The sequence below is a fragment of the Mytilus edulis genome, chromosome 4 (assembly GCF_963676685.1).
Source record: "Mytilus edulis chromosome 4, xbMytEdul2.2, whole genome shotgun sequence".
Taxonomy (NCBI): domain Eukaryota; kingdom Metazoa; phylum Mollusca; class Bivalvia; order Mytilida; family Mytilidae; genus Mytilus; species Mytilus edulis.
The window spans coordinates 12,555,868-12,572,354 of NC_092347.1; the positions used below are offsets into that span (position 1 = coordinate 12,555,868).

Here is a 16,487-nt window from a genome sequence, read left to right on the forward strand (position 1 = left end):
AAGTGCATAAATAGTATCAAAGCATGTCCAATTGACATAGTTCTTTTGTTTATTGCTACTAAAAAATGATCTAAAAGAGTTTGAACATATGTACTCGCATTCCGACTTTTTAAATGCCCAGTTAATTAGGGATGTGAATTTTTTCTTAATAAGAATATGAGGCAAAGTGGTATATAGGGTAGAAAAATCAAAACTTTGAACAGATTCAAAATCACCAATATATGCATGCAATTTATCAAGTACTTCCAACGAGTTTTTGACACTCCAAAAGTAATTAATTCCACTATTTTCAAAGGCCTTATTTGAACAATTTATTATCAGGTTTTTTATTGTACCAAGTGTACTAGTAAGTAAAACAGACAATTTAGTAGTTGAACAATGGCTGGAAGATGAAATAAATCTATATTTGTAAGGTTTTTTGTGCAGCTTCGGAAGCCAGTACATACTTGGGACTTTCATTGTGTTTGGTTCTGCTTGTAAAGAAGTAGCTAAAAGTTTATGTTTGTTACAGATGTCGTTTTCTGAAAATGAAGTCAGTTGGAATGTTGGTGAATTCGTGATTTCCTTTTGCAGAACCTCTATATAAAATTTACGTCAAACAATAATGATATTATTCGCAGCTTTATCAGCCGGGACAAAAACAAATTCCTTGGCTAGTTCTGTTAGTTTATTTTTGATACGCGAAATAGGGTTTTTATAGTTTTTGTTGAGGGTAAAATGTTCTTTAAAATGTTGTATTCGAATATCAACTATCTTCATTACTGAATTAAAAAAAGAGTCCAAAGATTTTTTGTCAGCTTTTTCCCGTTTTACCCATTTCAAACAGTAGGCGCGGAGTGAGTCGTTGATGATATTACGACACTCATTCCAGTTAATAGTTGACGGGGGACGATATTTAGGTCCTTTACTGAGGAATGATTTTAACTCTCGGTCGCGAACGATGTTAAGGTCTCCTGTTATAACATGGGAAATTGGTCCATAGGTGTATTCTGAATTACTGCAATTACACGACATAGGTGTATTTTCAGTGATATTTACATCTTTACACAATTGGCTATAATTAAACACATATTTTCGGGTAGATTTCTTGTAAATATAACAAATGAGAGGGAGTTCAGTATTATCAAAATATCCAGGAATTTGGTCTTTAACAGAATGGTCGTTAAAAATACCGGCAATATTTACAAAATCAAAACCTTTATTGACATACTTTATTTTAATAAAATGTTTTTTATGATCTTCAGGGCGATCAATTTTTGGAAACAGTTTAGAATAACAATATGCCATTATAATTTGGACAATTTCATACTTAGGACTGTAATATGAAATTGTGTTGCAATCCTCTAAAATTTTATTTAATTTATTTATAGGTAAAGAACAAAGCTTGGTTAACAGATAATGTCTGCCGTTGTTTTTTGAAATGGAAATTAGGTCCGAAATATTTGTATGGTTGGTCCGAAATTTTCTTTGATTCCGATTTTTTCTGCGTCCATGAGAACGATTTTTACGAACAGTTTTAGAAACTATATCCAAAATGTTAACAGAATCGGTTCTTGATATATTGCCAATTCCCATGATATTATCATTAAGACCGAGAGGGTAGACTGTCTGTAATTTTTTAATCCAATTTAATTCATTTATTTTTCGTGATCGTACAAACTTGGAATGAGATTCACCAGGCTGCTTATTTACTACTTCTAAAGGTTGAACTGTTAAATATTTAATAGGATGACTGTGCTTCTTAAGATGTTGATAAATGATACTTTTGAATTTATTGGGTCTTTTAAAACGATACAGGTGTTCTTGCGTGCGTTTAGATAAATATCGCCCAGTTTCACCTACGTACTGAATACCGCATCCCGGTTTGTTTCATGTGAGTAAATAAATAATACTGTTTGTTTTTCAAGTAATATCAGTTTCAAAATTTAGAGAAAATGTGCGACCATTAAATGTGGACCTTACTGTATTGTTGGTGGAAAGACGGGGACACGTAAGTCATTTTTTGGCATGACACTTATCGATAGAAGGGTAACCACGATTTTTATTGTTAAAAACGTTAGCTATTGTAGTATTTTTAGATAAGCGATTCTGAAGATTGAGACGTGTAGATACCCTTTGAACGAGTTTAGTATTTAATATTTTTCCATTTCTAAGCTTCATATTTGTTTTTTGGTATGTAGATTTATTACAAAGGAGCAAAGACTGGCGTCCAGAATATGAACCATCACACAGTAGATTAAATTGTGTAAAAATGATAAAACTGTTCGGCTCAAGACGTCAAATGCTTATTGTCATAAGTTACCCGACAAATTTAACAAAAGATAGGGTATATCAAGGTAGCGACTGACGTCTGACTAAATAGATGAATGGGGCTGAATATTAAAATACTACTTTTTGATAGATATTACTAAAGTAATGAACATAGAGAAGTTCTCGCTCGGACACACACTCCATAATCTAGTATAATATAAGAGCATAAACCTTAAGCACGGGGAGGCACTCTACTGTCTCCACACGGCACTAAAGACAAACTCTGTAAAAAATAAAATTGAGAAAGGAAATGGTGAATATGTCAAAGCGACAACCACCCGACCATAGAGCAAACAACAGCCGAAGGCAACCAATGGGTCTTCAATGTAGCGAGAATTCCCGCACCCGTAGGTGTCCTTCAGCTGGCCCCTAAAATATGCATAATAGTACAGTGATAATGGACGTAATACTAAACTCCGAATTATACACATTTGTTTATGTTTATAAACATTGCCATCTGTTCTTGTACATGCTGCCATTTTCAAATCGATTCTATCTCTGATACAAATTAAAAATCTAAATGCAAATAAAAGAAATTGCTTCAAGGGACATAACTCTCAAAGGGGATGATGAAATCTTACACAGCCTCATATGGTAATACATCATGATGAGATCTGCCTATTGTCTAGATAAGGTCATGATATCTTTAAAAACAACGAGAGGGGCCATGTCGAAAAAAATCAATAAAAGGGAGATAACTTCTACAGGGGATGATGAATTCCTACAAAGCCTCATCTGGTAATACTTCATGATGAGATCTACCGATGGTCCATATTTGGTCTTGATAACTCCAATAGAAACGGAGGGAGGCCATGTCAAAAAAATACTGGAGGTAAAAAAAAAAAAAAATAAAAAAAAAAAATGAGAAAAACAATAAGGTCTGTCCTCGCATAGAGGAAAGACCCTAAATATTACATTGACGCAGTGACCGGGAATAAACTTAATATTAAATGTAACTATGGCGATAAAGTTGATGATTTTTTAGTTATTTCTTTTGCTGTTCTTAGTTGAAGCTTGTAAAAAAATGTTTACATGCTAGACCGAGTATCGCGAGAAATAAATCAGTGTTTTGTAAGGAAAATCAACCAGCTTTATAAGTGTGTTCGTTCAATAAAAGTATTAATAATTTAGTGTGATTTACTGATTTTAAAGAAACTTATCGTGAAGAAAATATAAAATTTCATTTTTGAACTTTGGAGAACTTGTTTGTTCGCATATTTCACGCCCATGTTTCTTTTGTCAACATTGATATATTTTATTTCTGATTTCTCGTCCATGTACCCTATATTTGGCTATTACAAATTATTTTATCTAGCAAATATAACGTAGCTAGGAAGAATGCATCAGATAGTTTACCTATTCGTACTCCTAGTCGTCTGCGTTCTGATTATTGATCAACGGAAAACGAAACAATGTCAATAATCGAAAGTCGTACTCGAAATTGTTGTATAACATTTCCGCTTCAAGACTTCCAAAATTTTTAATTGTATGATTTTAAGTTATAAAGTAAATTACAAATGTTTTTTTTATGCATCACGATGCGTTGAGTTAAATAAGGCGTAATGAAACAAAAACCGGAAGTGAACGTCCCGCATTTGCCCATGGGCCAATATGTTTTTTTTCCTCGTATTGGCAATGGTTTTCCGTATTGACCCTGTTCGAAAAGCTATATTAACTCTTGATTTGTATTGACAGTGGAACGTCATCAGTATTGCACAGGCTGATTTATCCGTATAAGGGCTGATTTGTTCATATCATTTTAAATATAAGGGAAATCCCTTTTTGTACATGTATTTTTGGCATCTTTAATTTCATAGTATGTTGTTAAACAGTATTATTATAAATGTATGATCTCGTACTCAATTAAATAAACATACAACATGTCAGTTTGGTGAATAATTTTATCATTAAATACCAAATATCCTTTATTTTTATATAGTTGCAATTTTAACCTTCAATTTAATGGTTTGTCAATTAATATTGTATGTTTCGCTGTATACTAGTTTTTGGAGAAAAAATTTCTTTTTAGATGAACTACCAGTATCCAACAGCTGAATTCGCTAATACAGTATGTTTTTGATACTTTGTTCTTATAACATTGTGACATGATCATTTTGACCTCGACACATAAAAAATATTGAAAAACTACTTAGAGACGTGAAGGTATACTTTTAAATTAAACATGCTTTAAAATAAGAAAAAGAAAAATGGGGTTACCGGACTTATTTTCCTGTTACATTAAAGAATAGGTTTATTCACTACACTTTCCAATATAAGAACTACTTTATCACATTAATCACCTCTACTATCTGAATTTTTTTTTTAGAAAAGTTAAAAAAAGAAATTGAATCAAATAAAGACATTGAGTTTTTTTTATAAAAATGCAGCAGGATGGATGCGTTCAAGATAGCGAATAGAGTGAGATTACATCATCTTTATGGCCCGGGGTTAAAGTTTAGCAGGATGGATGCGTTCAAGATAGCGAATAGAGTGAGATTACATCATCTTTATGGCCCCGGGGTTAAAGTTTAGGATTCTTCTAACTTCTTGTCGTTCTGCCTGAAAAGTTCCTGTATGAAATAAGTCTCATATATATGAATAAAGAAACAAGTCGTAATTAGATATGGAACACAGTTGAAAAACAAGTCCCCCAAACGTAACAGATATGTTGTCAATCAAGACACCACTCATCTTGATAATGTCTCTTTCAGAGTATGTTTTGATTAAATCCTAGTAAGTTTTTATAAAGTAGGATTAATCTCTCCCCAAGATATGGCTGCTGTTTTTTTTTTTTAGGAAACTTGAATTGTAAGTGTCGATTTTGTAGTTAAACAATATTACCCGCAAACAAACAATTCACAAACAAAGAAATATATATGAAAGTTTGGTATCCGAGTAATACGGTAGCCAATCAATATACATGATATTCGTTATAACAGAATCTAAACAGTCGGTAAGAATAGCATTTTTCTTAAAGATTTGTATACTAATGATTTTCTTTTCCGTCAAATAGGAATTAGAATTATTCTTACTGGAGGCAATTATTGCCAATAGAGTAGACTATGTATCCACACTTGTTCAACGTGGGGTATTATTTGATTGGGATTGTATAAACCGCCTGTTTGCTGAGGTAAGCAACATAATATTAAGACAGTGTTGTTAAAAAAATACGTGTTTAATTGAAATATTTTTCCCACATTCTTTTGAAAATTCATTATTATTATTTCTTTTAAATATCAATATTCGAAGAAAACAAAATATGTTATTTCATCAGATCCTGTCATCAATTTTGATATTATACTCATATCGTGTACAGTAATTTACTGGTTAAAACGTTCAAGTTATTTTTCATATTTAATTTTGGTAAATTGACTTCGAAATAAAAGATTTATATTGTGAAAGATGTTGGTGTCGAAAGATTTATGACAATCGTAACTTCTTCAAAATAATTTTGAGCTTTTGATTCAGTCATTGATTAGGGACTTTTTCTCGTCCTTTATGGTTTTACTTTTTACTGACGAGAACCCAGAAATGTAAAAAAAAAAACATTGGTCACCGAGCTAGTTTTCGCAATGAAATGAGGCTGCAAATTGGCGATTCGGTACAATATGCTTTTACAACACAAACATAAAGGTTGCGTTTATGTAAATGTCTACAATGCAATTTCCCATATAGGAAATCCTTTTACGGCTAAAACTACAACTTTTACTATAAAGTTTTCAAAACAATTATATTCTAGAATGGAAAGTTTACATGCACTACTATTTTTTCCAATGTCAAAATATAGAGATGTGCGGCTTATTTTCAACATTTATATGCCCCAAACTTCAACGAGTTTAAACATACAACTTGCATAATTTGAGTTAAAAAGTTGTGTAAATCTCTATTACTCGAAACAAATTTATAAATACAGTATTATTGAAAATGACTTCATGCTGAATTTGATCAAATTGGTTTTCGAGATAAATGTGTCACGGACGGACGGATGGATAAGTCTTTTAGTGCTATCTCACAATATTGACTAAAGAATCAACGATTAGAATAAATAAATTATTTAATAAAAAAAAAAAAAAAAAAAAAAGATTAAGAAGAAGAATACATCAAATTATCATAAACATTTAAAGTCCAAATAATTAGTCCAACAGCCTCAGTAGTTTGTATATCCAGATTACTTCCCTATATGTTAGTTTGTTATCACGGTTATGGTATCGTGCACGACAGTTCCACTATATTACGTAGATATGTTGTTTGTTGAATGATGTATGATTGTGTTCAATCTGTATGACCACTCCTTAACACTGCAGCATTGTTTTACTCTGGTGCAGACTGGAACCTAATAATAAATCATTGTACAAACTCTTTAGTACGATTATCAATTTAGATATGCATTTTACTTGCACGTTCATGCAACATAAACATGAACTCTATAATCTCACGTTCATAAAATGAACATATGTATTCTATTAATTTACGAAGATAAATACGCACATACATTTTATATGTAGCAAAATGTGTCATAATGTAATAAATATCATAATTTGCATGATAGTTTCACATACATAAGGAAATCCGAAACCTTTAAAGGTGTCATACCACCAATTAAAAGTCCCTATCTGTTCAACCAAATTTTGCAATTTTCATAGCTTTCTAAATATTTTACCTTTTAAAAGTTTAACTTCATAGAAACTAGGTATATCCTGAATAGTACAGGTGTCACCTTTCTGCATGCCAATTGTCAACATACATTCAAAATCATATAAGAAAGAAGAGAGCTTCCGAAAGGAGGTACCACTAAAAATAACCCCTGGTTTTCTTGAAATCTTAAATTAGTATACTATGGAGCGCATTAATCCTCAATTTTTAATGCAAACTCATAGACAGGTAAATTTTGGCTCTAAATGGTCTTTTTATATTTCTCTTTCAACAAAATTTCTGCAAATTTGTTGGTTAGTTTAGGTGAATTATGACATCAAATGCACTATTTTTTGTCCGAGTAGGCCTACTTTCACGTTCTAAATTTGAGGGAGTAATTGGTGGTATGACACCTGTTCACGTAAATATCACGTACATTCAATTTGTACCCGTAATTAACAATCTTGTTCTTGTTTATTAGTAAAACCGCAAATATCTGAATATAAAACATTGTTTTCATATCTTTAAATTATACAATTTACATAATGGAAAATTGTCTGCAGAAGTCTGAAAGTTTCGGAAATTTGATAAACAAAAGTAACACACAGAAAAGCATATAAATATATGTAAGAAAAAACACTTACCCCGGAATTGACGCACTGTATACAGTAGAACTATTGTAGGTTAAATTTAGATATCAAATATGAAATGCTCTAACGAGTATGGCATCCTTCCACACCAAAATCCCAAGCAGAAATAAAATTACAACGTGTCCAAAGAACTTATCTGACTACTGTTTAAAAATGGCGACGAACTCGATTGACCACTATTTGAAAATAGTCACAGTTGTGTAATTAGGCCAAGCCTAATCAGTGTGCGTTAAAACACAGGTGAACCAAACTTAGTTAGGCCAAACGTAAATATATACATAAAAGCGTATGTTAAAACTATGTATAAAATAAACTGTGAAAAAGAGGCGTCCTGCGCAAAGACTGCAAGTACAATTCTCTGATCATGACGACAATTTCACAAATCACTATCTATATACAAGTTTGACTGCATAAATATGTGAATAACTCTATAAAGCTAATCTGGATCGTGACAAAATGCAAAATGGCAAAATTAAAATAAAAGCTGTTGTATTATAAACATTTGTAACGGATGATGTCCTTTTTGTATTTTCAGACTTTACAATGTAAGCAATGTAATACTAAAGACTGCAAGAGGATTCATGCAATACATTTAGTAAGCATCAGATTATGAAATATAGTATATACAGATTTTTATTCATATATAATTGTTTTTAGTCATAATTGTCTGAGACTTTTTAAGAACGAGGATCCTGACCAACTAAATAGGTAACACATATTGAAAGGTTTCAATTATTATTATAACTACTAGTATACTATTCAACATAACTATAGTTCTATAAACTTTTTACTTTTACTTTTTTTTTTCTTTTCTTTTTTTTTTGATGTATAAGGACGTTTAAAATAAGGTTTGACTTTCAATATGGTTTGTGTTAATGTTGGAAGTCAACATGTTCGCTTCGCGATATAGAAGTATTCTTCAGTAATGGAATAATTAATAACATAAAACATTTCCCGTGTCAATCCTTAGAGTGTTAATCAAATTTGTCTATGGAATATAACGTCATACAAAATAACAAAAAATGCAAGAGAAATATCAGTTTTTGACGCTTTTTATAAAGTTACTTTGTAGCAAGAAAGTGTCTCAAAAGATATATTGATGTTGGTTAAGTTTATTGTAGGGTAAGTCCGCGACTCATATCTTATTTCCTTACAATAAGCGTAAAGGGTGATTTTGTATCCAATATAAGTCAATTTCGACATGTTTGGATTACGTCATATCGACAGTTTTGAATATAGATCGTTGGTTTTGTTTACCATACGAAATTAGTTTGACCTATTGCCGAAGGTCGTATGAGGGATTTTTCCCATTTCCGTTGGTCTTCGGAGAAGCATTCTCACATTGGGAATCATACCACATTTCCTTTTGGTGAGATTATTTTCAGGATTTGTTTCTTGTTCTATGTGATGCAGTCGAAATTGGCCTCGTATTTGTTATGTATTCTCTTCTACTTTATAAATTTGATTTTTTAAATATCTTTTTTTTGGTTTATATTTCATCCATTTACACGTATATCGTTGTCCCTTCTATGAATTTACTAAGAATTCTAACACTTTTAGTTATTTGCCTATGTTTAAAATATTCATGTTATGTTTAACTAGTTATCAAAGGTACCAGGATTATAATTTAGTACGCCAGATGCGCGTTTTGTCTACATAAGACTCATCAGTGACGCTCATATCAAAATATTTATAAAGCCAAACAAGTACCAAGTTGAAGAGCATTGAGGATCCAAAATTCCCAAAAAAATAACTTGCTGCTTAAACATTTTTTTAAGGAAATTTAGGACTCAAAATGTATGTGTTTAACACGACGACTTCACTACACTACGTATGTTTTATTACTCAATCCGTGATCCTAGTTTATTGGTATGTCTCTTAAATTACAAACTTTATACTTTGTTTGAAAAAAAAAACCGATTGTTATAATGATATGTGTTGTATGAAAACCGTCTTGCTTTATAAAAATCAATTTGCATTTTAGTAACCAAATTTAAAACGTTATAAGCACCCAACAAAGAATCAAATATCAAAAACGTAGATTCGACTTCCTTATATTACCTTCTAAATCTAACAGCTTGTACAGCCCAGCGAAAGGATAATTTGTCCTTGCAGAGCAATAATTATGCAACAAAGTTGAACTTGGATATTTACAAATTCCAGTGGCCTCGGTAGCCGAGTGGTCCAAGTCTAACTACTGTATCTCTAGCAAGTAAACGCTGAAATTGTATGTTCGAATCCCGCATGGGCAGGTGCACCCGACTCCAATCTCAATTTTCTAGAATTGTGAGTTTTCCTACAGAGGGTCGGTGGTTTTCTCCAGGCAATCCGGCTTTCTCCACCAATAAAAATTACGGCCACAAAATAGCAGAAAAGTAATGAGAGTGGCGTTTAACATCAATACATCAATCAATCCACACATATCTCGTGCAATATCAGCAAAATTGAAAACCGACTCCAGATTAATGCACTGTTCAGTCGTTAGATTACGAGAGGGTTTTAAACGTAAACGTTATGAAGTGAGTATTTTGAGGACGAAATGCGCGTCTGGCTTACATAATTTCAAACCTGGTATCTATGGTAAGATAAGTTATAATTTTTAGTATATAAACTCATCATAGATACCAGGATCAAATCACTAAACCGTAATGATGTATTCAATATAAAAGTATAAGATAACGAAGTTATTTTTCCGAAATGAACACCAAAGCGTCTTTACTGGGACTCGCTTTCGCAGATTTAAAACAGTCAAATGTTTGATTTTGCTTTAAGAAAAACATTTCCACAATATACGTTTAACAAAGTGTTGTCCACTAAAAACAAACGAGAACAACCACAGCGTTAGCATAAACAAATTGAAATTCATATAAAATTTGCGAGTTCTTTTTTTTTTTTTTTGTTGAACGACTTTAGTCTAAACTGACATTATTATTCAAAACGACAAATCAATCAGAGACAAAAATCTCAACTAAATAGTGTCTTTTCGAATAAACGATGAAAGTGATCATATCCTCTCACAGGTCAAAATGGCATTTCACGAAGAAGGAAATATATACTAGTATACAATGTCCTCTATGAATATCATTCATGTTGCTCAAATGGGAAAACATAATTATATGGCTTGGGGCAATCGTTTCCAGAATTTTGACAACGAAAGGCATAATTTATAATAAAACAACATTGGTAAAATATCAATTCGTTAAATTACATGTATTATTTTAAAAGAGTAAAATACAACACTCCATGAAAACACAAACTATTAAAGTTTTTGTCATCATATGATGTTTCATCGTATCAATAAACGTAAAGATTTAAAAAGGAGTACATTTTGAAATCGAGGTATTGATTTCATTAACTATTGAATTGTATGTTATACCGTTCAATCTTTTATGACTATTTTATTAAATAAATCAGAAAGTACTTATTCTAAGTCTACATTATATACATCCAACGTCATTATAGAACACAATTATATTTTCCCTTCAACACGAGTTTTTGGGTAAGTAATAAACTTAAAGAAGAGTAGTTAAGTTCGTACCTACCTACAAAGAACCCAATGATGGGATAATGTTTGGAATTTGATACTTCGCAGAAGTTCAAATATAAGTTTTATTTTAATATAGAAAATTATTTGATTTAAAATTGAGAATGGAAAAGGGGGAATATCAAGAAGACAACAACCAGACCATAGAACAAAAATCAAATGAAGGTCACCAATGGGTCTTCAACACAGCAAGAAAATCACACACCAAAAAGCGTGCTTCAACTGACTCCTAATAAAAAAGTGTTCTAGTTGACTGATAATGGAGGCTATACTAAACTCGAAAACATATAAATGAGCCAAAGACTAACAAAGGCCAGGAGTTTAAAATCCATTTAAAAGAGAACTTTGTATTCTACATTCCCCATTTACATTAATAGAAACACTTACGGTTACTATGATAATATTGCTGCTTAAACAAATAAAGAATTCCCTAATAAATAAACTGTAAACAGAGGTCACCTGAAAATATTGATACAAACAGTTAAGACAAATAAGACGAAATCTTTCTTTCCTATTATTCATTTTTCAATTAGAAACGGTGGAATTTCTTATGTCTTATCGTTTGTAATTGTAATTCATACTTTTTTATATTCTATTCAGGTGTGAAAGAAGAAAATAATTATTCACCCAGTTCATTTATAATATTTTAGTTTGGGGCAACTACACTTACACGATATATTTGGTTTACAGTTTGATTTAGAAAAAATACCGACAAAGCTAGCCAAGTAACCAGGTTCAATCCACCATTATGTTTTTTAAAATGTCCTGTACCAAGTCAGGAAATTGGCATTTGTTATCTTATAGTTCGTTTCTGTGTGTGTTGCATTGTCGTTTGGTTTTTTGATGCACTTAAGTATTTCTGTTGTTCCGTTGTTTTCCTCTTATATTTGATGTGCTCCCTCCGTTTTAGTTTGTAACCCGGATTTGTTTTCTCTCAATCGATTTATGACTTTCGAACAGCGATATACTACTGGTGCCTTTATTTACAATGTGTTTATTTCCCAACTCGTTTGTAACGTCTATGACAGTAGAGACGTTTTAGATTTTAATGAACGTAATCTTTGTTTAACTGTTGAATTATTACACCAGTTTTTTTCGTTACAACAAATAACACGAAAAGCTTACTAAATACTACCAAGAGAAGAAACACTTGGTTTTAGAAGATTGTATAAATCATAATCAACACATTTCATTGTTATTAATAGCCAGTGAAACACACATGTAATAAGGTAAAGGTTTGATATTAGAAACAGTATACTTGGATATCAAAGCTGTTATGCGCTTCATTCGCACCTTCGTCCTTTGGTCTCTTGTGGATAGTTGTGTCACTGAAAATCAATCTCATATATTTATTTATTTATTATCATATGACTAAACTGTTTATTTCAACACTCCTTTAGATATAGAGAACATACTTAATATGACAATGAAGATGTGGTATAAATCCCAGTGAGACAACATTTCCCAAGAGACCAAATGACACAGAAATTAATATCTACAGTTCATTGTCGATCGGGACTCATTATAACGCAGCAACAAATGACAACCACTGAGTTGCAGGCTTCTGACTTGGGACAGGCACATACAGAATGTGGTGGGGTTTAACATGTTTATGCATCGTTGTTTGGTGTTAATGCCATTTTGTACACAAAAAAAAAAGCCAGCTGTTATTCAGTGCAAATATTCATTAATTCATAACATGATTTGGACACTTTCAATAATTATTTTGCAATGACAAATAAGTAACACCAGACATTTCACACTCCGTTTTACTTTTTTCATGATCTAAAATGCAATGCTACCGTATTTTACATAATTATAAATATGAAACTTATTAAAAGAATTTTTTTTCTAGCATTTAAAAGCACATGGTTCTGAAAAAACAATTGAGTATACTGGATTCATATGTATAAATTATGATTTGCAATATTATGAGTAAGAATAAACGGGTCTTGATTTCTCTTTTAGCGAGTGTCTACAAAATGTTGTGATGGAATATGGTGCACATGTAACATGGAAAAATGTCCATGTATGAATCGAAAGGTGAATGATATGCTACAGAACGTGTGTAACATATGCCAAAAACTTCTTCATTATCCAAAAGGTAAACACATCTTGCATACAAGATAAAAAAGACAAAATATCATCGACAATATATTTTAAGGGTGTATTTTAAATATATCATGTTTTTTCTAGACTTAATAAAGTTACAAGAAGTAGAAGTACGAAATTCTGAAAGATGTGTTATTCTTTTGTGTCTTCTTGTATGTCGGTAATTTTCGGTTGATTCAGGTTTTGTGTTTTGTTGATACTTGTTATGACATTTTTCCGACAGCGCAGTTTGCGTAAATCGTGAAGTTTAATTAAACAAATCATGGCATTCTCGCTCGTGTGATATGTGAGCCACATGGACTTCCATACACGTCCCGAACTTTTTCATGAGATGAATAGTTCATCCTATTATACACCTTCAATTTGTCTATAAATTTAACCAGAGACAAAGGCGTAGGGGTTAGATGGATGTAACAAGAGGTGACTTGTCACCACTTGCAAAAGTTATTTTTCCCCAAACGCTCTGTCGTGATGATTTTGATTGAAAATACAAAAACAAAAATGAAAAAAAATACTAACCAACTTTTCAACTTTATAGACATAAGAAGAGAGCGAGACAACTCACCATCAAAGTGACAATTTGTAAAAGTAAACCATTATAGATCAAAGTACGGTCTTCAACAAGGAAACTTGGCTCACTTGTATGATTATACACTGACGGACTTTAAAAACACGCATTTTTGAGATTTTTCTTTACCAAATCATGATTGATTCATTAGACCTACTTTTCATGCTTACCATTTCTTTGTGTTCAGAAAATCTTAGAGAATCTTGAACACTAGTCGCAAGAATTTGTCAATTTTTATATTTCCAAAATTGACGTAGCCACACGACTGGTCATTTTCGACTCCGATCAAAAGCGTTGTTCATCTCTTTACACTACACATCCACACACTCTTATGATGCAGAAGTTTTTGAATTTAATTAAGTTGTTGTTTGATTTTGAATAATTTCTAATCTCAATCTTTCTTCAAAATAAGTTCTATCGAAACTTTATATTTTGTGATCCTGTATACTACACTTTCTTAGTGACATACTTCTTGAATTTTGAGGTAGACATTTTCCACAAATTATTGGCATTCCTTTGGAAAGGAACTGTGCGCCGCTCCTTGCCAATTTCTTCTTATATCATATGAGTCGATGTTCCTGGAGACCCTTGTCGAAAAAAGAAGATCAAATGAACCAGATGATTTACTTTCAAATGCAGATGTAATGATGATGATCGATTAACAATCAAACATATTCCTATTGGGTTCAATTTAGATATCCCTCAGAACTATAAATTAATAAAACAACAGACACGACTTTCTCTGTCCCATTTTAAAAGGATTCTCCAATTTAACAACAGCGAGTCATCTAAGTACCAGAATCTATGACTAACGAAATAATGTTGGTTTTGAAATTATCATTTTTTCCAATCTTAGAAGTATACCAATCACACCTCAATATGGGATATTCATTTCACATTTCATTCGGTATTCAAGACCTTGCAGCTGCTACTGTAAAACGTCATCAGTGTTCTTTTTGTTAAAACACTATTTTTCAAAAGTGCAAATAATACAATACAATAGAAATACAGGGATTCGAAAAAACCCGTCTCTCTGTATTGTTCTTTTATTTGACTTTTGCTGTTTACTGTTTGAAATTACCATTTAACGTAGCTCGTTTCTTATACATCCCGTCATGTGTTAATGTAGTGGCATTTGTGTATATGTTTTTGGTTTTTGTGTTTTTTGTTTATATAGATATATTTTAAGTAATTGAGATTAAACCACAAGGCTGAATACTGTTTACCTATTTTTTACATTTTGACATACTATGTCTGAATGGTTTGTGAACATATTGTTGTAAATGTAATGTAATTGAATGAAACTGGCTTTCCGGTGAAAGATTTAGCTATCTAAACCACCCTTTTCACATAAGAAAATACCTGCTCCAAGTCAGGAATATGGATGTGTTTTCTATTCGTGTGATGTGTTTGCGCTTTTGATTTGCAATTTGACTGTGACTTCTTCGTTTAAAATTTTCTTGAATCTCTTTTTTTTGGGTTATTTTTAATTTTTGATAAATCAATTCAAGCCTTCTGCTGAAATGAAGCATTTCAATTTGCCATACAAAATAAAATTGAGAATGGAAATTGGGAATGTGTCAGAGCGACAACAACCCGACCACAAATTAGACAACAGCCGAAGTCCACAAATGGGTCTTCAATGTAGCGAGAAACTCCCGCACCCGGAGGCGTTCTTCAGCTGGTCCCTAAACAAATATGCATACTAGTTCAGTGATAATGGACGTCATACTAAACTCCGAATTATACACAAGAAACTAAAATTAAAAATCATACCAAACTAACAAAAGGCCAGAGGCTCCTGACTTGGAACAGGCGTAAAATTGCGGTGGGGTTGAACATGTTTTGGAGATCTAAACCCTCCACCTATATCTCTAGCCAATGTAGAAAAACAAACGCACAACAATATACTTACGTAAGATGTGATGAGATGTTTGAAGCTGTTAATTTTTCTCCTTTAGAACTTTATGTACATTTCGGCAACAGAGTTTATTAACACGTCGTACGTATTCCTATGGGCCCAAATTGCACCTTTTTAACAGAAGACCTTTCACTGAACTTTTATGATAAAACCCAGTGAAAACCCGTCAAAATACCATTTAGTTGATTGCTTCAACAACAATTACCTTTATTTTGATAATGTTGTTTTGTTATATTATCAAGGATTTTGTGTATATTCCGCCACAATTTACCAAAAGAAACTCTCCTTCAGTATTTGCAATGTAAACTGTGATAAATGTCTCTTTCACAAATTAAAATATTTAATGTTTACATAGGAAATCATTTTCGTTCCTTACTTTGAATTTTCGTTATTTTTGGAAAATGATATCCCCGCGGCAGAACTATATATTTTTCTATATCATAAACTAAAAGATATTAGGCAATGACGTAACGTAACAGTGCATGCAGAAACGACACAATACAATGCACGCGATTTCATTCATCCAAATGACAAACTATCATACCGTATGTACGGATGAAACAGTTTTTCTGAAAATTTCATATTTTCAGCTAACAACATATAGTTAAAGACAAATTGCCGATTAAAGCGATTAATATCATTTGTTACGCCGACTTTATCAGCTCAAATATCAGCTCTCCTTTACAAAATGTATCTAGTGGCTTGCCCGATAGAGTCAGAATCAAAAACAAAAAAAAGTTGTTATTCTAT

The 16,487-nt window shown here is 32.0% G+C and overlaps 1 protein-coding gene across 1 annotated transcript in view; it reads left to right on the forward strand.

Annotated features, from left to right (window-relative positions):
• LOC139518982 (uncharacterized) overlaps window positions 1-16,487 on the forward strand; it is a 48,279-nt gene that overhangs the window by 30,693 nt on the left and 1,099 nt on the right. The window contains exons 10-12 of the mRNA XM_071310692.1: window positions 5,324-5,440; window positions 8,128-8,187; window positions 13,105-13,240. Of these exons, the coding sequence (XP_071166793.1) occupies window positions 5,324-5,440; window positions 8,128-8,187; window positions 13,105-13,240 (313 nt within the window). The remainder of the gene's footprint in view (window positions 1-5,323; window positions 5,441-8,127; window positions 8,188-13,104; window positions 13,241-16,487) is intronic.